Here is a 23,515-nt window from a genome sequence, read left to right on the forward strand (position 1 = left end):
TCACGCCGGCCTCTGGGCTCATTTCTGCACTATGACGAGAAGTCAAAGTCTTGGTATTCACACCACATAGTGCCAAAGGGTGGTTTTTTTTATGCGGCCGACACTTTTCGGGTTAGGAGCCGCACCAAGGCGTGAGGCAGGCGGAGGTCGCCGCAAAGCGAACGCGGCGGCTTGAAACAGTCTGAATCTGTTGGGACCTGTTGAAAGCTTGAGCTCGCGTCTCGGAATTTCAAGCTCAAATTAAAATTGAAATTCGGAACGAGTAGGCAAGCGGTAACGAAAACAAGTAATTTATTAACTTATGCATTGGGAATTTGAGAACAAAACTTAACGGGGGACAAACAGTAAATACAGGCAAAAAAGCGAACAAAGTGTTTTTGAACAATTCAAGGCGAAAAGCAGGCTGACTCAGATTAGAATTTGTTACTCTGGAGGCGGAGCAGTTGGGTTATAGACTGGCAAATTGTTGAATACGGGATATTTCGGAACATATGGTCCATTCTCTTTGGCGTCGAGCACGGTGCCTGCTTTACCATACATTGATTCTTGGTAGGACGGTGGTGCTGAAAATTTGTCGTGTGATCATTCTATAAATGCTACAAATCTGATCAACTTACCACTTGGAAGCACTGCAGTGCCATCCTTGGTCGGATCTTCGTTTGGGTTTGGAACTTTCTCATCATTGACATTAGGATAGAGGTCAAGTGGATACGGTGCATCGGCGCCTTTCTCGGAATCGTCGGTCGGTAGAGGTCCGTAACCGGGCGGTGGAGCTCCAATCGGAGTTGGCTTGCTCGGCGGGAGATTTGGATCCTGTTGATAGTAGGCAGGTGGGAGGTACTGGTGAATAGGAACGGATCCAAGTAAGATTGACGACTCGCAACGAACTAGACCGTCTACATTGACTTGTAAAATGTACTCTACCGTAATCACAGGAGAGAACTGATTGATGGTTGGAGTTACAGACGGAATACGGAGTTCCAGCACGAACTTGTGCTCATTTTTGGCAGGCACTTCCAGTTTCTGACATACCTTGACGACCTTCTTCGTGTCAAACTTTATTCTTTGGATTTTATCGGACATTTTTTCATTTCTTTCAAAATCACCACCATAATTGTAAGTTGCACCACTTTTGTATCCAGTGAACTTGCACTGCTGCAGCATTTGCGCTTTGATGTTGTTAACACTGGTCGAGGAGTGATTTATAAGATGGACATTCAGGGGAACAGTTTCGCCGGGAACAAATCCAGTTTTTGGGATGTTCAAACTCATCTCGAGAATTCCCCCTTGAAAGCAACAGAAACTGATATTTTCACTGGCTTGGTGGTTGATTTGAGTGAGCGAGTGCGGAATGACATTGAGATCAAGCAATGGAGAAACTGAAAAATACTTTTGGAATTTTCAAGATACTAGTGGCTAAAAAAGGCTTAATCTGATTTAATTTGGGCCTGATACCAAATCTACTTTCTGTGAAAGAAGTCTACTTCGGTTTTTTAAAAGTATATTTCTCTATTCCACCAAAATTTATGCATAACCCTTACCAGTAATGCACATCTTCTTGGCTTTGTCTTTACGCCATGGCCGATCCACTTCAACCTTCACAGTATATCTCACATATCCATATTTTCCTTCGAAGCTTGGTGGAATACTGGTGGGAAGAGTATAGGAGAATGGCCACACGTATTCTCCAGCTGCCAATTCGTTCTGAAATTATATGTTTCTTATTTTGAACTCAAATATATTCTGGGTCTCGCTGGGAGCTCAAACTTCCCACCCAAGTAGATAAACTTTTGTTTTTTAATAAACAGTTATGTGTATAAAACTAAGAATTATTATTTTGTTTTTAAAAATACCTACCTTTCCATCTTCGCAAGTCCAAAGAAGCTGGGTGTAGTCGAGGTAGTTCACATTTGCGGAGTAATGAATTGATCGTGGGCGGATCGAGATTGAGCTGCCATTACTGAATATTAAATAAAATTGGATGAGAAAACAGTACAAGTTTAAAAATTTTAATTCAGCCGATAAAGATTACTAAATTAAATTATATATGTAACTTCTCAGAGTTTTCGAATTCCTTACAATTTGCAAGCATTTTCGTAGTTCTTCCAGCTGGTGTGAGCCAATCCCAAGATCTTGATATTCACCGCCCGAGCCTTATAGTTTTCTTTCGTTGTGAGCACCACTCGCCCGGAAATCGGCTGTCCCGGGAAGAACACTTCGTCAGGTTGATCGAATATAACTTTAAGTAGCTCCGTTTTTGGCATGATAACCCTGAAATAAAGAACAAGTCATGAGGAAATTCGGGGAAAAAAATAAGATAAGAGTCTGAGGAGATAACACAGAAATTTGAGCATAGGGTTTAAAAATATTCCACTTTTTTCGGAGGTTCAGAAAATGTTTGTAAAAAATATGATTTGAAATGAAAAATGTACATAAATGATAATGATTTGATGATTAAAAAATAATAACAAAACAGTTGAATTTCAAAAAAGGGTAAGCATTAGACGACTAGGCAAAAACATTTTTTGCGAGCAACGGAGGGAGAAAAGGCGATTGAAACGAACCCAGCAGACACATGCACTCCGCGCCTCACTGACCCATAGAGAGCCGCAGAGAAAAAGAGGGAACAGCGGGGAAAGAGAACTGGTCAAAGAACAATGTTTTCCATTCAACTAGTGAAAAAGAAACGGATACAGCGATAGGTTTCTGAGAGAGTCGAAAAGATAACAGAAACATTTTTGAAGAATTTTATAAAAGACAATACTTGAAATTTGCAGTGCTCATTTTCTCACAATCAGATAATCTTCAAAAAGCATCAATTTTTATGTGTTGAGCCGCAGAGTGGACCTACAGAGTGTGGACACATTTTGGCATCTTCTCTTGCCGAGCTTCTTCCTTTTTGGTGCGGCCGAGGAGGGTGCACGAGCCCTTGGTGTATGATAAATTGGTAAAAGGAGCGCGCTGAGAAAGAGAGAATACTTAAAGGGACGTCAGAAAATAAAGAAAAAGAGAATGAAAATAAGAAACTTATGCAGGAGACCTGCAGGAGAGTGGATCATTTTGTTGAAGGCTATTTCGAGAACAGCAAATTCGTTGAGCAATTAAATTGCAGGTATGGTTTCTATTGACATTGAATGTGGGTCATCATCATCATTGGGAATTGAACCCGCCATGGAAAATTGTTGAGAAATGCTCTAAAGTTTTCATAAGGAAATTCAATATAGGTACGTTTGTATTATTTTCCCTCATATTGAAAGTTAATTAAACTTCCATTTATTTATCCACTCTAATAAAACGTGATGTCCATTTTCCATCTTTAGACTTACTTAACTGGATGCACTTTCAACGATACTTCCTTTTTGTTGGGAAAATTGTTATACATATAAGAGTTTCCCACTACAACACTGTATATCAAACATATACTTTTATTAAAATCACAAAATTTTTTTATGATTTTATTCAATCGTTCGTAATGTGTGCATAGTTTAATAATTTATGCATAAAAAAACAAGAAAAACTTACTACCGAGGGATAAATAATACAAAGTATATAGAAAAATCCTTTAAAAATCAATATTTTGAACATTATGTGACGAAGACAAAGCAAACAGACTCATATTAAAATATGCTACTCTGGAGGTGGCGCCGTTGGGTTATACACAGGCAAATCGTTGAATACGGGATATTTTGGAGCAAATGGTTGTGCATTTTCATCAGTATTGAGCTCGGTTCCTTCTGTTCCATACATTGATTCTTCGTAGGATAGTGGTGGAGCTGAAGACATATAAAATTGAATAGTAATACATACAATGATTCTGAGTAACTCACCAGATGGGACTACTACAGTACCATCTTTTGGCTCATCCCCGCTTGGATATGGAGCAGGCACATCAGATGGATAAGGCGGACCAACTGGATATGGTGTATCTCCGGCTCCATTGTCTGTACCATCAGTCATTGGTAAGAATCCATATCCTGGTGGTGGGACGACTCCAGCTGGAGCAACTCCAGCCGGAGCAACTCCTCCTCCAATTGGCGTTGGTTGGCTCGGCGGAAGATTTGGATCCTGTGGGTAGTAGGCTGGTGGAAGATATTTGCTGATAGGGACTGTTCCAATTAAAATTGACATTTCACAATCGACGTTACCCCCACAAGTCGTGCTAGTCTCCACGTGGAATTGCACAATGTACTCTACAGTAATCACAGGGGAGAACTGATTGATGGTTGGAGTCACAGACGGAAGACGGAGCTCCATCGCAAACTTGTGCTCATTCCTGGGAGCCACTTTCATTTCCAGACCCTGCTTGACAACGGTCCTAGTGTCGTGTTGTGTTTCCTGCAGCATTCCGGACGTACTGGTCTCGTAACCTCCGTCATAAGTGACTGTTGTACCGTTTCGGTATGCAATGAACTTGCACTGCTGAATGATTTTTGCCTTGACTTTGGTAACGGGTACGGAGGAGTGATTGAGTATATGGATATTCATGGGGACAGTTTCACCGGGAACGAATCCCGTTTTTGGGATGTTTACACGAAGCTCGAGATATCCCTTTGTGAAGCAACAGCAACCGAGATTCTCACTTGCTTGGTCGTTGATTTGAGTGAGAGCGTGAGGAATGACATTGAGATCGATCAATGGTGAAACTGAAAAGACATGAAAATATTGAGACATCCTTACTTATTCCAGTGATCATACCAGTGATGCATCGCTTCTTATCCTTATCCACACGCCATGGCCGATCAATTTCAGCTGTCACTGAATATCTCAAATATCCATATTTTCCCTCGAAGCTCGGTGGAACATTGATAGGAAGAGTATAAGAAAATGGCCACGCGTATTCTCCAGCTGCCAGTTCGTTCTGAAATTTTTTATATGGTACAACTATTTTTCCTATAGAACAACTCTATTTTTGACTAGGGTAACTTAATGTTTCAAAAATGTAAAAATATGTTCAACAAGTTAAAATCGAATTTTTCAAAAATGTATCAAAGCTCTTACCGATCCATCTGATGAAGCCCACAGAAGCAAGCTATAGTCCAGGTAGTTCACATTTGCAGAGTAGTTGACTATTTTTGTCTCGTAGGTTTCTTTGCCTTCGGCGTTACTGAAAAATCATCATTTTACAATTTTGAAAGCTTTTATCTTTTTTTTTCAGCCTTATCAGCAGTAATGATAAATTTATAAAAATTTAAAAATTTCTCACACTTTGCGAACTCTCTCGGTGTCCGTCCAGCTAGTGTGAGCCAATCCCAAAATCTTGATGTTCACTGCGCGTGCCTTGTATTTTTCCTTTGTCGTTGAGAGCACCACTCGCCCGGAAATCGGTTTTCCCGGGTGGAAAACTTCGTCAGGTTGATTGAATATCACGTGAAGCTCTGTATCTGGCATGGGAACTCTGAAACGAAAATTTAAGACAAAAATTGAATGAGAAAACTGGAATAAAATCGGATATGAGCGCAATGGAAACGGAGAATACTGAGATATTGAACAGAATTTTTCGTAAAGTATTGCCTTGAAATAAAACTTACAATAACTTATTCGTTTTTATAAAAAGATCGACATAGATTTTGCAAAAAAAAGCGCATTAGATTTTGTCGTAAATTGTAGTGTTTGCGTACATATCTGCTGGCTCCGTGCCAAGAGAAACCAAACAGACACAGGCGTACATCGTGAAGGACATTCACACTCCGTGTCTCTCTGACCAGTTGAGAGCCGCAGAGAAAAAAGGGAACAGCGGACGGAAAGTCAAAGAACATGGTTTCCATTCAACCAGAGAAATAGAAACGGCTAGGTTTTTCTAAACTAGAAAAGTTGGAGAAAAAGATGGCTGAAATAGTTTTGATCAATTAATATACAGTGCTAATTTGTTCAGTGACAAAAATAATTTTTTATAACATTAAAAAGCATTGAAAACTATTTTCTCAACTGAACTTTATTAGCAACTTGGCGTGGAAAGTGAAGTAAGGTCGGTGGGGTTTTTTTTTGGTTTCTGCCAAAAAAATAATTTATGCTGGAATATTGCGTTTCGACTCAAATAAAAACATGATCTGTGATTCCAACATTCAGAAAAAAGTGCGTTAAATTGCCGTTTCCCGAAACACGGAACGATATTTTTGAAGGACACGAACAAATTCTAGTAGAGTTGAAAAGACACCTAAGATCGCATTCTACGACCAAAACTGTTCATGTGGCCGCCAAATAGGTGCAAAAGTGTTCAAATATTTGGGGAACATTTTTCTAGTGACTTATATCCATTCTTCTGAGTGTGAAACACATGTTTTTTGGTTTATTTGGGAAAGTCAGAGAGTTTTTTCGAGGACCTTTGATATCGTGCTGAGACCCAGCATATCCGGTGCTACTTTTTGATCTATTAAAAATGTGTGCGTTGATTCAATTCTTTGTAACCTGTCACAAGATGTCTATCAAATATCACCACTTCCTGTTGTCGGAGAACTAGTCGTTTCGATCTTGACCTTGGAGCGATGAGAAGTTCTTATAAGAAGAATTAAATTCGTTCTAAACACTTTTCGTGGCGGCAATGTCTTCTCAAAATCCTACGAATGCACAATACTCTGCTCTGTCTTTGGGTGGACCATTAGGGTAAGTTCTTTGAAGCTATTTTGGGGTAGTGTCGGGATACTATGGTTGTCACCGTTCATTTTCAATTTTCGAGAGCCGAATCATAATAAAAGCCCAGAACTTTTTTCTTGCAACTTCCCAACTAATTTCAAGATCGCCACCAAGTCACCCTGGAAAGAGCATCGCAAAAATAACTACCGCATTCATTGGAGCTCTTGTAGTTTCAGCAACAATTCTCGTTGCCTTGTCGGGAACTACTCCTTCTTCCCATCTTGCAGGTGAGTTTTTGTTTGCTTTTTCAAAATTTTAATAATAATTTACATTATAATTCTTTCCTTGTTAACTATTTTGATATTTTTAGCACCAAGTCATGAGGTTTTAGCAACACAGGACGAGCCTATCCAGTTGGAAAACGACTCACAAGACAAATACGTAGAGTTTCGGTACGATCCAATATCTGGAAAGTATTCACACGTAAACAATGATGGTTCAAGAATTAATCCATTTGTTGTCAAGAATGTTGAACGGCACTCTGAAAAACAATACGCTGTCTACTTACACAAGAAGGACTCAAATGAAGAAGGAAGTGTACGTTTTTAATTTTTCAAATACAAGTTCATCCATATTTTTATTCTAGATTTACTGGAAATTCAACTTGAAGTCCACTAGAAAGATATTGGAGAAACTTGAAATTAGAATGGTATCGATCAACAATATTGCTAATGGTGGAGGAAAAGCCGAAGCTTGTCTACAACCTTCTGAAGTTTGTACTCAATTTTATGGACTGTTCAAATTGTTAGTTTTTCAGACGTGTAAAGACATTCCAGTCGGCGGTGTTCTAACTCTTGAAAAGCCAGAATCTGAAACTCTAACTGTGGGAGTGAGTTTTTGTTGGCCTCGCTTTCTACATGAATTACCAGAAAATTTCAGATAAAGCTGTTCAAGAATATACAACTTTTTGGTCGCGATGAGAAGTGTACAGAGTGTGGAGAGTTTGAGAGGGGATTTTCAGTCAAAGCCTTCTGGAGTGAGTTTGAATTTTTTTTTTGAAAAACGAAAATATTTCTAAAAACAGGTCAAACATTTTCAAAAAAAAAACCCTCCTGCTCTACTTTAACAGAATATATCATAATTGCATTGAAGATGCAAAAAAACTCATAAGCATCAAGCATTTAACAAATATTTTCCTATTTTATGAATTTTGAGATTCGAGAAATGTAAACTGTCAAAGTTTAGAATGGTGGGGCCGTATTAATAGAGAATCTATGTACAATAAAAAAGTTATGTAAAAAAAACCAACGAATTTCTCATTTTCAGAGTCCAACTAGTACTACTACACCTCCAGCCATCTGAATTTGCAATTCATATTTTATTTTTAAAACTTGTTTCAATAAATCAAGTTACTCTAATAAACATAATATTTCGTCTTCTTGCGTATTATGCATTCATCAATATTTTCAGAAGATCGCATTTGAAAAAAAAATGCGCCGCAGGCTTTTTGGCGTTTACATGGAAGCTCTAGTAGCCGGTCAATTGCCGTTTTTCGAATTTTCGTCCAATTCGGGATTCCACAATCCACACCTGAAAACACACTACCAATGACGCCAAGTTTGAGAAATCATATAATTTTCTGTGATAAAAAGCCAATGAAACATTCCTTCCTAAAAATTCCCATGAAAACTGGCTAATGCCATTCGATTTTATTTGAATGCCATTATGTTAGCTCAAAATTAAAAAAAAAAATATTTGCAAACATTTATTGAAACCAAACAATTTATTTATTTAATCCTTCTTGAAGACGCATGTGCTGTAGAAACCGAGAGAAAGATTGGTGATTTGCTGAAAAAATATTATTTTTTCAAAGAATTCAAGTATATATTACCTCGCGGAACTTATTCCATTCTTTCTTGCCACAAACTTCTGTGATTTCCTTCTTCAAGCAGTCACCTTTTCCGAAATATTTCTCACAAGTCTCACTTCTTTTTTGCTGATTGTTCTTTTCCTCGTCTGTCGCACGGATTTTATTCAGGTCCCAGTGGTCAAAACACTTTGTTTTTCTGGCATTCAACTTGGCACTACATTGTGGGAATTTATCGACAAAATAGACAAGAGCTTGGCGATACTTTTCAGTTTGTTCAATTCTCTGCTTTCTAGTTTCCTTGGTGTTTGGCGGGCATGTGAGAGCAGTAAAACAGTTGATCGCATTGTCGACATACTTCTTGAATTCCCTCATCTCATTTATGTCATTCATGTTGAGTTCGCTCATTTTTCGAGGTAAATCGTGCACAGTCTTAATAAAGTGTTTAAATATATAGGGTGGGGTACGGTCGTGAGGCCCGCATTGCGCGCTTCACTCAGCTGGGAGCCCTAGTTCAAACTTTTTTGAACGTGGCTTTTTGAAAAAAAGAAAACTGAGCTTCCGATGGTTTTTGACTTGAAATAAAATATATTTTAAGAATTCACCCTTGCCGTACTTTGAGATATTTCTTTAGGATCCAAAAAAAAACAAAAACTTACCTGTCTGCATATAATCCCAACTACTCCATCACTACATTTGGTGTCGTTTCCAGCATCAGAAGATCCATGGACTAGCCCGAGCAGCATGGTGCCAATGACGGCAAGTTGGAGAATACTCATCCTTCTCTGTAAAAAAGCAAGGGTCAAAAAGTATCTCGTTAGACGGGGAAAAAAGTGTGACTGAAGTTTTCCACAGAGCAAGCCTGTTTATAAACGTTTGAAAAGTTGATATTGAACACTGTGGCAACTGTCGTATTTTTTCATGAAGTTTGATGTAAGAGCTTTCGATTGAGGCACATCCCATGTTTTACTCATCCCAACAACTGGTCAATGCCGGAACTTTTTGACTCCAAGATATCTCAAGATTACACTGAAAACTACTGATAGCAGGCTTCTTCCTAAATACTACTTTATCTCCTAATAGTTTTAATTATACCAGATGGAAGACAAGCCTGAAGTAATACTGTTTCCGACAGGCTACTCAAAAATACAACTGTATTCTTAACGAGAATTAGAAACTTGAAAAATTTAAGCCAATTTATTAAATTCAATTCAAAGATTTATCCGAGTCTGCTGAAGTCGCATTCGCTGACAAGCATATAAGATAGATTGACGAATTGCTGAAAATTACCAAAATTTTTTTAATTAAAAAAATCTGTATAGTATACCTCACGGAACTTGTTCCATTCTTGTTGGCTACAAGTTTCACTGATTTCCTTCTTGAGGCAGTCATTCTTTCCGAAATATGTCTTGCATGTGTCCTTCTTCAATTGCTCAATTTTATTCTGGTCCAGTGTTGAATGAATTCCATTTGGAACCGGGCCCCAGTCATCAAAACATGCTGATTTCTTCGCGTTCAATTTGTCACTGCACTTGGCAAAATCAGGTGAGATTGGCGAAACATTTCTGCAAAGAATCGCAAGATGTCTTGAACTCGTTCAGCTCGTCTTTGTTATTCATATTGAGCTTGTCGATTTTTCCGGTAAACTCACTTAGACGCTGAACATCGAACTAGGTTATTTATAAAGTGAATATTTCAAAATCACTTACAAAGCGGCAAAAAAGTTCATCCGGTGTATTGCCAGTACAGTTGGGTTTGAGATCAGCAGGAGCTCCATTAAGATAATAGTCCCAATGACGGCAAATTGGAGAAAACTTATCATTTTCTGCAAAAAAAAAAACAAATAAGTCTTAAAGAACGTAGACGGGAACAAAATGAAGATATCGACTAGGCTGTAGCATTAATAAACGATTGAAAAGACAATGTGGCAACTGTCGTAGATCCTCAAGAAGCTTGAGACAAGTTTAGGGGCTCACACGTTTGTATCAAAATCTCTTGCTTCACTCGTACCATAAACATGTTGAGGTCGGAGCTTTTTTGACCCGAATCAACTTCGAGATTACACTTCGGGTTGTTGGAGGTGACTACAATATCAGGAGTTATATTACTGTTGTAACAGTTTTATAAAAAAGCAAGCCCTACAATAGAAAAAGTCCAAACGCGGAGCAATGCTTGCAAGTGCAGCTAAGTGAGTGTATCATGAAGATCTGAGAAGAGCATAGCTGGCAAACGAAGGGAACGAGATTCATAGTAGGGTCGAGATCTTTAAATTTGATCTGGAATCGTATAATGCTTGAAAAAATGGTTTGCACGACACAGTTCAAAAGTTTTTCTTTTTTTCTAATGTTCTGCGACTGGTAAATTGATTTTCTTGATCTAACCCCCCTTGTGTAGTTTGTACCGAGTAAGCTGTTCAACTAAGAAAAAGTCGCTAACATCGCACGCCTGTTTTCTCCGTTCAATCTCAGTCGGATGGCAATTGCTGGAAAAAAGAAATAAAGCAAAAGAAAGCACTTGCTATCTTCTGTTCTTTTGCACTTGCTATTTTCTGTTCTAACGCATTTGCAGTATCCATTATATAATTGAAGAATCCACCGACATCTTCAGTATCATTCTTGATTTTATAGTCCTCCAAGTTCACGTCGCCTCCCAGTGGATTGCAAAACTTTTCCTAAAAAAATAGATACCTATACCGTATTTTCCTTTTTTCATCTTAAATTCCGTACCGGTTCAGCAAACATTCGATCACCAAGGCGACATCCATAGAGTGAACTGAACAATGGATATTGGCGAACGGCTGTGTTGATGGATATTTCAAAGGGATGATGATGTGGTAGAATTGAGTTTTTTGGTTTGCCTTGGATGCATAATCCGCTCAAAATTGTTTCAAGCGCATTTTTCAACTGAAATATGTAATTTTTGGCGGCGACTTGACTCACGGAAGCAATAATTTTTTAACTTGCATAATTGTTCAACTTTTGTGCTCGTTACAAGTACCTTGGAGCCTTTTAATTTTCTTGATTTTATTGGTAACTCCAAGGTTTCTGTAGAATAAAAAAAACTTGGTTGCAGGTTGCCGAAAATTCCAGCACCCGGCAACTTTTGGAGCCGCGCCGGCCTATCCAATTTATCTAAAATGTAGGCGTTCCGAAATTCGCGTACTTTAATTTTGCTGAAATATTTCCTACCTGCTCTTCATTCGCCGATTTCCTTGCGACCATCTTCATAACCATCCTTAATCCCAATAAATTTGGAAGATCTTCGTGAGTGATGTTTTCACTGAACCATCCATCTATTGGCTTCTGAAATCGTCACTTTTGAAAAGTACAGGGAAGTATGTAAAGCAAAAGTAGAAATTTGCTAGCTCACCACGGCATCAGAGTCACCCATCATCTTGACTTCATCTTGTGTACACTTGTTTGCTGCTTTTGTAACATTAGAAGGCAGTAACCGTATTCCGAATGGATAGACAAAGTGCATGAGCTCATGAGCAAGCACGGAAAACGTGTCGGCTATCTGGAAAAGTGTAAGATAGCCTCGGCAAGTTTTAGCCAACAAAAAGGATTAACTGGCAAAAACACCGAAATTAATGTATAATATTCTCTTACCGTTGAAATGGGTTGTTGTAAATCATTTCGGGTGACAATTCCAATATATATATTTGAGTTTTGATTAAACGCCTCATTTGCCATATTCGACGCAAAAGCGGAGAACAAAAACACCGGTTGATAGCCCGGAATTCGTAAGTTTTTTATCGCGGTATCACTGGCTCCTAAACGGATGATTTTCTCCGCGATTTCGGTGTCAAGATCACTGAAAACTAATTTCAAAAGCTTGTCTTCGAATTTCTACTTACTCTGGCGACAGTAAACTTTTGAGTCGATAATATTCTGCCTCGTAAACGAGTTTACTTTCCTCTAGCATTGTGACATTATTATAATCCAAGAGTCCAAAAAATCCTTTTGACTTGCTCAATTCTTTCTCAAATTCTTTTTTACTTTCATTTGATAAAGCACTGCTCCAAATCTCCTCGATAGTATTATTTTTCATTAGATCGAAAATATGATGAAGAAATTCATTTTCTTCGGCGGCTGGAAGATTAAGCTGGTTGAGGACCTCGATATTGGCGTAGAGAGAATTGTAGAAAATATTTGTTGACTGGAAAAAAAAAGATGTGACAAATTTAAAGAAAATGTATTAGCACAATAAGCTTCATTATTTCTTTTCCAATGTTTTTGAAAAAATTAAAATATGAATTTCCTCGCCGAAATTTTTTGAAAGTAGAATATAAATTTTGCGCCAGATTACAATTGAATTTTGAAAACCTTTTTTCGAAAAATTTCTTAAATTTGTTCTAGAATTGTTTTCAAAAACTCAATTCTCTGCAATGTTTTGCAAAAAAATACAATTTGTATATCTCGCTAAAAAACTCGAAATCTGCGCAAAAAAGTATTACAAAATATGAAAATTGCAAACTTCGCAACAATGTTTTGTTTGCACTCTGTCAAATAAAAAAAAGTTTTGAATTCCGCGCCAAAACTTTTCGAAAATATAAACATTTTAATTTTCCGCCAATATTATCAACTTAAGTTGCAATATTTATGGAATAGTTAACTTCAAATATTTAGCAATGTATGGCTTTTCCAAAACATTCTAAACGTACTAGGGAAAAGTCAGAAGGTGCCCATTGGACTTGCATATGACACCTATGTATGCCATTTGATAGCCCATGTCTTAAAGAGGTTACTCGTAAAATGTTAACTGCGAATCTCCAGAACCAAGCTCACGGCGGGCTCTCAAAGATCCTTAAATAGCACTGTAACGAAGAACTGAAAGGCCATTTTTCCAATATCATTTTGGTAGCTCATATCTCCGCGGGTAAATTTTTTACGGAAAAATCATCAACTGATAAGTTGTTGATCTTTTTGTAAAGAACAAGTTTGTGGTTGAAAGTTTTTTACCAAAACATTTTTGTGTCAGAAAAAAGCGCGTAAGGTGTGGCAACTGTTGTGTCATTTTTATGCTTTTATTGCTATTCTAATTCTTTTATCTTAAACAAAAATGTTTTGGTAAAAACTTTTAACTACAAACTTGTTCTTTACAAAAAGATCAACAACTTATCAGTTGGCTTTTCCGTAAATAATTCACCCGCGGAAATATGAGCTACCAAAGTGATATTGGAAAGCGTGAGCTTGGTTCTGGAGATTCGCAGCTAAAAAGTCACGAGTAACCGTTTTGAAACATGGGCTATCGAATGGCATAGGCCTAATATGCATGTCCGATGAGCGGCTTCTGATGGTTAGTTAGTTAATTAATTGAATTTCGCGTCAGAAATATTCTAATAAAATTTACGGAGTTTTCTTACCGTTAGATTAATGTTTTCCAGCTTCTCCACCGCGAAACTGAATCTCTCCGAATTGTTCTTCTTTTTAGCATATTCGCGTGACGTCTCAACAAAATGTTCAGAACCAACAGTAGGCGTATCCATTAATTTGACCGCCATATACCACATTGTCAAGTTATACGGGCTAAGAATCTGATCTAATGTGATGTAGGTCCCGTTATTCGGAAATGAAATGTTCGGATTCTGAAAAAACATCTGGGTACGAATGGGAGAATGACAGGAAGCCTACTACCAGTATCTCTCGATCCTCGAATAAACTTGTAAAGTTGAGCTCAGTGATGCTTCTGGTGTCATTTGAGCACACATAATCATAGAAATCGTTGCAAGGATCCAGAGTAACATTCTGAAAACTCAATTTATGACTTTAAAAAAAGCTAGAACCGAACTTGAAAATTCTCAAAAGGATTTTGAATAAGAGAACTCATGTTCGAAATAACAAAAATAAGATTTAAATGGAAAAAAACCGAAAACTCTAAACTTTCAGTATTTTTTTTGTAAAAAACTTACCTCTTGTCTACTCTGCACGCTTATAGTCACAATTAGTGTCAGCGCCAGCAGGAAGTTCATTCTCAGTGAGTATTAGGAGCAAAATGTGAAAAAGCATGTGTTCATTTGCACGACACATGTTGGAGCAACCTTGTTCTTCAAATGTCTGCCCCAATGTTAAAAATATTTCTAATTCACATAGATCCTGACCAATTGCTGATGAAACAAGAAGCAGACCCTTTTTATTGAAAAATCTTATAAATTCCTCGAAAAAGACAAAACTTCAAAAATAGGGTAACTGCCACATTTTCAGAACGTAGCAACATAAGATAGACAAACTTGAAAATCCTTTTTTATATTACTGACATGAACAGTAAGTCCTTAAAATCTTGGACTTCAAAACGAGAATTATGTTATTTGAAAGTGAATTTTCAGAATAGGTCACCTCAAATATTTTTGTGGCTGGACTCAATTTTAAACACTCTGTAATTACCAGGGGAAACTGTTTCTGTGATGTTTTTCCTAAGCTTCTGATTTTTTTTGCAAGAGTTATCAAAGTCTCACAAACAACGTGGGGCGTAAAATTTTATTTTGAAAAAACAAAGTTTTATAAGGTTTCACAGTCTCCTCACGTGGAATTGACCCAACAAGGGGGCTTGCGCGTTTCTTGTGAGCGTGGGAAAATTTTACCATTGAAAAGCGATTTCCTTCATTTTTTGTTACTTTAAAGTGGATTTCATAGTTTTTAATTACGCATCCATTGTTCACATGACTGTAAGGAAGGTGGAGAGAAAAAAAAATCAAAATTAATTGAAAAATAGAGGCCCTGCGTAAAAAAGTAAAATCAACCAAAAATTGTGTTTTTCTCCAAATTTTCATGTTCATCATTCCTTTTCGGTATAAAACTGTTTTTTATTTAAAATATAGTCTTTGATTGAACCTGCTCAGATAAACTGGAGTCACGGCAGAGCGACAGAAAATCACTTCTAATCAGCAAAAGCTAGTAAAGCCATAGTTTATCAGCAGAGAACCACTGCTAATTAGCAGGTCATTGCTAATTAGCTAAAAAGCACTGCTAATTAGCAGAAACCCACTGCTAACTAGCAGAACATTGATTATTGATTTTATTTTGTTTTTTCTTCGTCGTATTTCACATATTTCATTTTTTTGACCTTTTTTATTGTATTTTTTGTGTGATATGTTATCAATATGTGTTAATTGTTGATTCCAGTGTGTTTTTCAAAGATTTGTATCATTCCCGGCTAGAAACGGAGGGTTATGGTCAGAAATCCAAGAACAACAGTTCGAAGAATTTTGAATTCAGCACCCCGGAGTCTTCTGATTCAAAGCGTGACAATAGTTGCTCTAGGTAAATTTTTTAAATGATTTTATTGGGACTAAATAACTACTTTCAGACCCGACGGACAATAATCATGGTTCTCACCAGCCGGGAAGCAATGGTCCATCAAATTCAAGCACCCAGGCCGATAACTTCGAGACGGAAACAACTGCAGATGAAGAACGACAAAAGGAAGATGGTGTAGAAGATGAACTCGAAGACGAAGAAACAACAGGATTCATTGATGAAGACGGGGAAATTCGTTATCCGGTCGATGAAGTGGGAAATTACGAGATCGATCAAGAAGCTGAAACCGATGAGTCATTTTATTTGGACACTCAACGCGATTCTTCTCTATGCGACGAGCGAAGTCAACTGTGTCGTTCTCTGAGCGATCAAAATCTGAGAACAACTTTTTTCCTCATCACTACTACCAACTCGAAAGCAGCCATTTTGAGATATCTACATTTTCACAATGTTTCACAAGATAGCATTCTCAGAAAATTGCTACTGAATGACTCTCATCTAACACTTGTAGAAGTATGTAATTTATGTGCGCAGAATATCGAACTGTAGGTTTATTATAAAACTAAATTTCTGAAATATATCATTACAGATGCAAATGTGAAGATATGCAAGAGAAATGCCAACTAATTTTCGGAGATCTCAAGAAATGGCTCGAAGTTATATTGAATAGTTTTGCGAATATCATGATGAAGACTAAAACAACTATTTTGGAAGGATATAATAGCTCCAGTCCAATAAATAAGGGTATCTTTAAAAAAAAGCTACTCAGCGAAATGGCAGATAATGAAATGTGGATGCACTTCGAGAGTAGCTTCGACAGAATCAAAGTACATAAAAATGGAAAGTAAGTATCTTAGTTTGATGGCTCTAAAAATTTTAATTGGTTTTCAGTCAGAACATTTGGCCATATAGTTTACTCAATTTGGATCTCGAAGACGTTCATCGAGCTTCTCCCCAGGCCCTCATTTTAGCAGCGTTATTCATCGGGTTCAAAAATCCGACAACGAATATTCATGATAGACTTACACAATGGATTCTGCTCCAAATGGACGAACATGTCTTCTTCTCAGAGGGAGTGGCCTGGAAAGCGGATCTCACGTGTGCCAATCATGACGATCCAGTGAGATGAAAATTCAGAATTTTGAAAACAAGTGTTTGGTTTCAGGCACGACGAATCGTATACAATCAGTGTGGACTCCGATCATCAGGTTCTTGCAACTTTTGCTTAAACCAGGAAACTGAGTGCAAAATCAATGATGAGTATACAACACGTAAGCATCATGAAAACTATTATTAAAAAAATAATCACCTCTTTATAGTACGCGAAAATCTCACCGGATCGTGCCCTTCGACTATGAACGATGGCCTTCGTCAAAGAAACCAGCATTCTCATTTCCACAAGCATGTTTTGTATATGCATCTATGCCCGGTTGACTTGTTTCATTGTTTTGAAGAAGGAATTTTAAGCAATATCAATACAGGTCACTAGTAATGCCCGAATGCTCCCGAAACGTGTTCATTTTTCAGCATTATTCTCCAAAGGGAAATGGAATTTGTTCCCGTCAAAATCGGTGGATTTTTCATCAACACCTTCGCTTCCATCTCGATTTCGTTCGTTGTCCGGCAAAGCTTCACAGTGTACTGGTTCTGAGAAAGCACTGGTAAAAAGATTCGTTCAGCTAATTTCTGCAAAGTGAACACACATTTAGATTTTCGAGTCGATAGTTGTAGCAGCTGCATTTTCCGGTGAACTTGGAGGTGTACCATCGGCTATCATTCTCAGCATTCATGGACTTTATCGTCTTTGCATAGAACCCCAATCAATCACTGACGAGACTCTTCATTTGAAAGTTAGTTTTTATTGTTTTTGCTTGAAAAAAGTAGACCATTCTTTACAGATTGAACAAATCAGCAAATCCATCGAAGTTTTAATTGTGAAACGAGCACCGGAAATGTTGAATGGGATCAAAGTACATGTATGGAAATTGTCGTCAACTAACACCCATTACTATTTTGCAGCAAGTGTTGTACCACCTTGCAAGAATGACTGAGCTGTACGGTAGCTTATTTCCATTGTCAACTCAATGGTTCGAGTACTTCTATCACACTATTCAAAGAACTTTAGTTCCGGAAATTTACAATGGACTGGGCATGAGCATCATGAGAAAGTGAGAAAATTAGAGCACAATAGGGAGCAAGAATGTTTTTACAGAATGTCGGCTCTTCAAGAGATCAAAACCGAAGCTGCATTCCGTCTACACACAAATCACCAGTTTCGAACAGAAGCGAACTTGAAAATGTGCTATGAACTTGGATTATTAAGGCGACTCAAACGAATATCGGTTGTTCCGACCCCTCCGCAGTACCAACAGTTTTGCGAGACCGGGGATGTTTTCCTTAATGTTGTATACCACGACGGCATCAGATATTCGAATTATTGCAACAAAAAGACAGATGACTCAAATGTTACGTTTATCGAATATGCTCGCGTACGATTTGCAAAGATTATTGGGATGCTGTTGAAGGAAAACAACACTGATCTTCGTTTTATTTTGAAGAAATACTGCAACACAAATGATCATTTGATTGACATATCGAACAAGTTATATGAAGAGGATGTACCGCAAATGCATATTCAAAACTGGGTTGATTCAGTTTCAAAATCGAGTTTCGGAGGTCGTGTCACGTTAACAAACACAGTTGTCGTGGTTTCCGCCGATTCCATTGTTGGACATGCAGTGGTTGTGAAGCGAAATAACAACTGTGTGGCTCTTCCATTTTCTCGCCGTATCAGTCTATCTTGACTTTGATAACCACATATAGCTTTGAATTTGTTTGTCTTTTGTCTGTCCCCCCCCCCCCCCGCTCGAAAAAATGTCTGCACCTCCCCCTTCTTTGACAAATGTTTGTCTCTACCCCTTGCTCGAAAAATGTTCTCATTATGTTCTTGAGGAATTCTTTCAGATTTTTAAAAGTTGTTTGTTTTAATATTTTCATGAATGCTTATCCGCTTTCAATTAATTTGTGTTTATTTGATGTGATAATCTGTTCTGTTCAACCCTGCTTATTTAATCTTATTTTATTAACAGATCTAAAAATCAATTTCAGAAAAAGTCATGTCATTCCTCGAGAAACTAGTGGCAAAATACGAGCCCATTAAAGAAGAAAAACCAAAATTAGTTCCAAAGCCGACAAGAAAACGGCAACCGGAAACTACGGAAATCGTTGTGAAGACTCGCCGTATTACTCGCCGAAATGCTAAGGTTAGTGGAAGGAGCCACATAACATTAAATGTGAACCCAAAGCTAACCTATTCCTATGAGTTTTAATATTTCTGTCATTTTCAGGCACCTGTAAAAGAAGAGGAGATTGGACATCAAAAAGGTCAAATCACGATCGTAGATGACGAAGAGTTTATGGAGCAACCTGTACAGGAGCCGATTGAGATTGAAGAGGAGCAACAAGAAGAATCTCATCTGGAAATTGCTCTTCCGGAGCAACCAAATCATGAGCCAATGCAATCAAGTCCATCGTTGCCTAGAAAATCGTTCAAACCGGATATGCATCCAATTGCGAAGGTGTTTACTTCTGCTAATTTCGAGTTGCTCGGAAATAAATTAATTTCAGAAAGGCGGAAAAATCTGTATTGTAGATCTAGGACTTACATCTCACACACTCCCCACCGAACAAACTCCAGGATTCTTGGTAAGTTTTTTTTTCCAAAAATCTGGCATGATCAAAATTGTTGACTTTTAGAAAAGACTCGGAGAGAACGTTGGAGGATCAATTGACTATAGTTATGAATCGATTGACGAGTTGATCCGCACTGCTCCGGATGCTTGGTCTAAAGCTTCAATGGGTGCAATTCGAGGTGTTATGCTCATGGTCAGCTTTAGTTACTATCTTGAATTTGCAATTAATATTGGAGAAAATTTCAGCAGGAACTGGTTACTGAGCGATCAATGCACCCGAAAAGTAAACCAATGGAGAAGAATCGTTTACTTGTATGTTTATAAGAATGGAACGATTTTGAGCATTTGAAAATGTTATTTACAGGGTGAAGAAATGGCAAAATTGAACCCTAACGATTTTCTGAACCACAAACTGCTGGAAGTTTCGAGTTTGGATCAAACTGGTATACCAAGAACATAAATAAAAACCGCCCCCAAGAACATTCTATTTCAGTGTTTATCAACGTCAATCTCGTGTTTTCGGCGCTGAGCATTCAACATGGCTCGGTTAGATCAATTGTCAATGCTATGTCAAATCACTGGATTGACTACGTGAGCGATCAAATATTACGTTCTATTTTTGACTATTTAACATTTCAGCTGATTCCGAGAGAGCAACAAGGATCCTTCACGACAAGCAAAAAGACGGAGCCTCTTACTTTCTTCCCAGGAGACTTGACAAATTGGCCAGCCGGTTAGTTTATGATTTACATGGGCGAGCCACATAAAAATCGTTTTCAGCTCTTCTCGCTGCGGCAATCAAGTTGGACAACGACCAGGTGGACGTTACTCGCCTTCCAAGTGTGGTCAATATGCTGTTCAAGCATCATATCAAAGTCAGATTGTAGGTTTCTTGTTATTTACTTTAAAAAGCCAGCGAATAGAATTTTTCTTTAACTTGAAAAACTATGTTTTCACAAATGTCTTTTTGCAGCGATCATGCCCGTGGTTTGTATCGAACAAAACACGACGGCCAGAATCCACCAAAAATTGTGCTGCCAAAGCGTCCCATCATCGATTGCACACAATTCTACAAGAGCAGCGAGGATATCGATGAGGATCAAGTTCCATCAACTTCGAACTTTCAATCATCTTCGAACTCTCTATCAACTTCGAAATCTGCTGGAAGGGAAAATATCCCAGACTCCCCATAAATTCACTAGTTCTCCTGTTTTCTGATACTTTCGAAACTTGTTTTTTTGTTTTTTTTTCCATTTTTCGTTAAATGTTTTTTTTCTGTTGTTTTTTCATTTTGTTTCATTTTCATAATAAATCGTGTTATTTTTTATGGTTTTATAAAAGTTTAATCCAATATGAAAGCAAAACTAGCTAGCAAGAAAGCATAACTACGTAGCAAAACATCACCGCTAATCAGCGGAAAAGCACAATTACTGCGGTTGACTAAGCCGTGACATAAATGCTAATTAGCAGTGATTTTCTATCGCTCTGCCGTGACTCCAGTCTATCTGAGTGATGAAATGAAAATATGAAGAAAAAACACAAAATTTAGCGTTTTCGGATTTTTCTCAAAGTCCCACGCGCTGCACGAGATTTCCGCCAACAAATCAATTTCCAGCTGAGGAGACTGTGGGTTTTGCCACTTTTGATTAATTTTGTAGGATTCATTTAAAAAACACATAAAATTTAATCCAGCCTGCTGAAGTCACACTTGTCGAAAAATCCACCAGAGAGAGTTATGAAATGCTGAAAATGAAAGATTTTTTAGCGAAATTATTTCGAAGCTTTTTACCTTTCGGAAGGCGTCCCATTCTTGTTGGCCACATGTTTCTTTAATTTCCTTCATCATGCAGTTGTCTTTTCCAAAACATGTTTTACAAGACTCACTCATCAACTGGTCAAATTTTTTTGGGACTTTTTCAGTAGTGACTTTGTTTGGAATTGGGTCCCAGTCATCGAAACATGTTGATTTCTTTGCATTCAATTTGTCACTACACTTGGCAAAATCATCGTGTACGTAATCCGTAGCTCTGCAATGCTTTCCAATATTCTTAATCGCTGGAATTTTTTCCCCATTTGTTCCCAAACATTTGATTTTGTTGTAACAACTGAGTACGTTATGGCATTCATCCTTGTATTCCTTTAGCCTCTTTTTATCCTTCATGTAGAGGTTGCCACTATTTTCGAGGAAATCGGCCAGAACCTAAATTCAAATATTTGAAATTAAAGGTGAGTAGCGCCAGTGAGGAAATTGCTTTAAAACATGCCTATTGTACCACAATGACCGAACCATCATTATCATTACTTATTTATAAAAAAAACATGGTGTATGTTACAATTGTAGTTTGTAGTCTGCGACGTCACACTTGCAAGGTGTTTCGGACTGTGGAAGGGGTCATGGGTTGGGGTTGGTGGGGGACATGGTCGGGGTACTGTAGAAGTACTGTAGGAGTACTGTAGGATTACTGTAGTTTGGGAAAAATTGACTTTTCTTCTTTTGAAGGAATATTGGAAAATTCGGAAAGATTATGAAATGCTCCAGAACCTTCTGGGAAAAAAGTAGGAGGATATAGTCGGGTACTGTAGTAGTAGGGGGATATGGCCGTGGCGAGACCAATCGTGGCGAGACCCATTGTGGCGAGACCAATTTTTGCGGGAATTTAAATTTCTCCAGAAAGCAATATCCACACTGGCGCTATTCACATTTAATAAGATATCATCGAGTTGCGTGAAAACAAAAAAAAACAACTCACTAGGTCACAAGAACGTGTCCTAAGTGATTCTTCATCAGTACAGCCGGCGTCTTGTGCTCCAGTTGCAACTGCTTTATGTACAACACTCAAAAACACAGTTCCAATAATGGCAAGTTGGAGGAATCCTATCATTTTCTGAAACATAAATTTTATTAGATGTTGATAAAAGTAGAACAAAGTTAGAAAGGTGATTTTCAATACGGTGAACTCTATTTAAACTATTTAAAAGATGATATGTGTCAACTGTCGTAGTTCCTGGATAAGCGCAAGAAAAGTTTTCTGGTGATTGTGGATCGCACATTTGTTCCACCAAAATGAAATTTGTACATTGACACCTATCCCTTGATTCACCATAAACATGTTGATGCCGGAATTGTTTGACCCCAAGAAATCTCAAAATTACACTAAGAACATTAGTCTTGCATGCAATATTAATTTTCGATTGACCCGTGGGGGGTGCAAGACTAATAGAGACTGCAAGACTATTAGAGGCTGCAAGACTAATTTTCGAATGATTTATAACTTTGAAAGGTGTCCAATTTTTTATATAATAGAAAACGGAAATTGTTATTGTTAATACATACTTTCAAATATTTCATCAATTATTTGAACGATTTTGAGTTCAATTTACCCAAAAAATGACAAAGTCACATAAGCTACCCCAAAATTTTGCTGGACTGGCAAAAATAAAAAACTAATAGGGATGCAAGACTAGTAGAGGCTGCAAGACTAATAGAGGAAATACGGTAATTCCACATTCTGGTGATTTTCATACGATTTGGACTTTTTGAGCCATTTAAGAGATGAATTTATACTAAGCTTTTCCCTATTTTTTTTGTTTACATAAGGCTTCTGAGTTCATTTCTGAGCAACAGAAGTCTATATAATAGTTTCAAATGAAACTATTATATAGACTTCTTACCGGTTCTTCACATTTCTCTAAATTAACTCAGTTTGTAAAGTTCTCTAATTCCAATAGGAGGCCCATGATTCTGGTTAGGAAAGACACATGCACCTCTCATTTCTTTGCCAAATCCATTCCTATTTGGAACAATCTTGTCAAAAACATTCCGGTATTTCTCTCCCCTTATCAGTTTTCCAACTTTCTCGATCTCAATATTCCCCGGTATTAATTTTTTTTATCCGCTGGTTCTCTTTGACTTTATTTGCTCTCATCTAACTCATTACCCTCTCTCTCTCTCCTTTCCCATCCCAAACTCGAGACTTACTCTTTCTGGGTTAGTCTCGTTTTACCGTTTTATTTAACATTCAAAATTCAATTGTACTTTGTAAATTGCATTAGTTATGTTAAATAAATCAAATAAATCAAACCGATTGAGTTTTCGGTACGAAATTTTACAGACATGTTTCTTACAACAC

The 23,515-nt window shown here is 37.7% G+C and overlaps 8 protein-coding genes across 10 annotated transcripts; 1 reads left to right on the forward strand and 7 right to left on the reverse strand.

The window, feature by feature from the left end:
- Positions 1 to 276: 276 nt before the first annotated feature.
- Positions 277 to 2,271, reverse strand: arrd-18 (Arrestin C-terminal-like domain-containing protein). Its single transcript, NM_071515.5, has 5 exons — positions 2,080 to 2,271; positions 1,858 to 1,960; positions 1,542 to 1,704; positions 618 to 1,379; positions 277 to 563 (listed from the first exon to the last, which is right to left on the reverse strand). Exons 1-5 carry the CDS (start codon positions 2,262 to 2,264, stop codon positions 424 to 426), a joined length of 1,353 nt encoding a protein of 450 aa, NP_503916.1. The 5' UTR covers positions 2,265 to 2,271; the 3' UTR covers positions 277 to 423.
- Positions 2,272 to 3,397: 1,126 nt separating this feature from the next.
- arrd-19 (Arrestin C-terminal-like domain-containing protein) lies at positions 3,398 to 5,395 on the reverse strand. The gene is made up of 5 exons (NM_071516.7): positions 5,204 to 5,395; positions 4,999 to 5,104; positions 4,696 to 4,858; positions 3,828 to 4,643; positions 3,398 to 3,773 (listed from the first exon to the last, which is right to left on the reverse strand). Exons 1-5 carry the CDS (start codon positions 5,386 to 5,388, stop codon positions 3,628 to 3,630), a joined length of 1,416 nt encoding a protein of 471 aa, NP_503917.1. The 5' UTR covers positions 5,389 to 5,395; the 3' UTR covers positions 3,398 to 3,627.
- A 1,139-nt stretch (positions 5,396 to 6,534) lies between these two features.
- On the forward strand, positions 6,535 to 8,005 carry F35F10.1 (PAW domain-containing protein). The gene is made up of 7 exons (NM_001322788.3): positions 6,535 to 6,600; positions 6,733 to 6,857; positions 6,941 to 7,167; positions 7,217 to 7,342; positions 7,388 to 7,459; positions 7,510 to 7,606; positions 7,897 to 8,005. The coding sequence occupies exons 1-7, from the start codon at positions 6,539 to 6,541 to the stop codon at positions 7,905 to 7,907; spliced, it is 720 nt and encodes a 239-aa protein (NP_001309482.1). The 5' UTR covers positions 6,535 to 6,538; the 3' UTR covers positions 7,908 to 8,005.
- A 318-nt stretch (positions 8,006 to 8,323) lies between these two features.
- On the reverse strand, positions 8,324 to 9,229 carry F35F10.13 (T20D4.11-like domain-containing protein). Its single transcript, NM_071518.2, has 3 exons — positions 9,097 to 9,229; positions 8,462 to 8,869; positions 8,324 to 8,418 (listed from the first exon to the last, which is right to left on the reverse strand). Exons 1-3 carry the CDS (start codon positions 9,214 to 9,216, stop codon positions 8,362 to 8,364), a joined length of 585 nt encoding a protein of 194 aa, NP_503919.1. The 5' UTR covers positions 9,217 to 9,229; the 3' UTR covers positions 8,324 to 8,361.
- Positions 9,230 to 9,619: 390 nt separating this feature from the next.
- Positions 9,620 to 10,259, reverse strand: F35F10.14 (T20D4.11-like domain-containing protein; the record flags this gene model as incomplete). 2 transcript variants are annotated; one of them, NM_001322789.2, is made up of 3 exons in its annotated part: positions 9,620 to 9,716; positions 9,765 to 10,002; positions 10,147 to 10,259. In NM_001322789.2, the coding sequence occupies 3 exons, from the start codon at positions 10,257 to 10,259 to the stop codon at positions 9,657 to 9,659; spliced, it is 411 nt and encodes a 136-aa protein (NP_001309483.1). In that variant the 3' UTR covers positions 9,620 to 9,656. The 2 variants fall into 2 exon arrangements, 1 of the variants encoding a protein (NP_001309483.1); NR_136378.1 differs by having other exon boundaries at positions 9,657 to 9,716; positions 9,765 to 10,095.
- A 237-nt stretch (positions 10,260 to 10,496) lies between these two features.
- Positions 10,497 to 10,686, reverse strand: C17B7.14 (Nuclear receptor domain-containing protein; the record flags this gene model as incomplete). The annotated part of the gene is made up of 2 exons (NM_001269093.1): positions 10,497 to 10,521; positions 10,580 to 10,686. The coding sequence occupies 2 exons, from the start codon at positions 10,684 to 10,686 to the stop codon at positions 10,497 to 10,499; spliced, it is 132 nt and encodes a 43-aa protein (NP_001256022.1).
- A 215-nt stretch (positions 10,687 to 10,901) lies between these two features.
- On the reverse strand, positions 10,902 to 14,432 carry C17B7.8 (Peptidase_M13 domain-containing protein; the record flags this gene model as incomplete). 2 transcript variants are annotated; one of them, NM_001269094.4, is made up of 9 exons in its annotated part: positions 10,902 to 11,108; positions 11,164 to 11,340; positions 11,626 to 11,739; positions 11,807 to 11,953; positions 12,046 to 12,250; positions 12,294 to 12,595; positions 13,803 to 14,024; positions 14,074 to 14,184; positions 14,349 to 14,432. In NM_001269094.4, the coding sequence occupies 9 exons, from the start codon at positions 14,406 to 14,408 to the stop codon at positions 10,902 to 10,904; spliced, it is 1,545 nt and encodes a 514-aa protein (NP_001256023.1). The 2 variants fall into 2 exon arrangements, with proteins under 2 accessions (NP_001256023.1, NP_001256024.1); NM_001269095.3 differs by lacking the exons at positions 14,074 to 14,184; positions 14,349 to 14,432 and having other exon boundaries at positions 13,803 to 13,949.
- A 6,611-nt stretch (positions 14,433 to 21,043) lies between these two features.
- C17B7.9 (T20D4.11-like domain-containing protein) lies at positions 21,044 to 22,277 on the reverse strand. The gene is made up of 3 exons (NM_071522.2): positions 22,136 to 22,277; positions 21,175 to 21,585; positions 21,044 to 21,128 (listed from the first exon to the last, which is right to left on the reverse strand). The coding sequence occupies exons 1-3, from the start codon at positions 22,265 to 22,267 to the stop codon at positions 21,069 to 21,071; spliced, it is 603 nt and encodes a 200-aa protein (NP_503923.1). The 5' UTR covers positions 22,268 to 22,277; the 3' UTR covers positions 21,044 to 21,068.
- Positions 22,278 to 23,515: the final 1,238 nt, after the last annotated feature.

This window comes from Caenorhabditis elegans, chromosome V (genome assembly GCF_000002985.6).
Source record: "Caenorhabditis elegans chromosome V".
NCBI classification, from domain to species: Eukaryota; Metazoa; Nematoda; class Chromadorea; order Rhabditida; family Rhabditidae; genus Caenorhabditis; species Caenorhabditis elegans.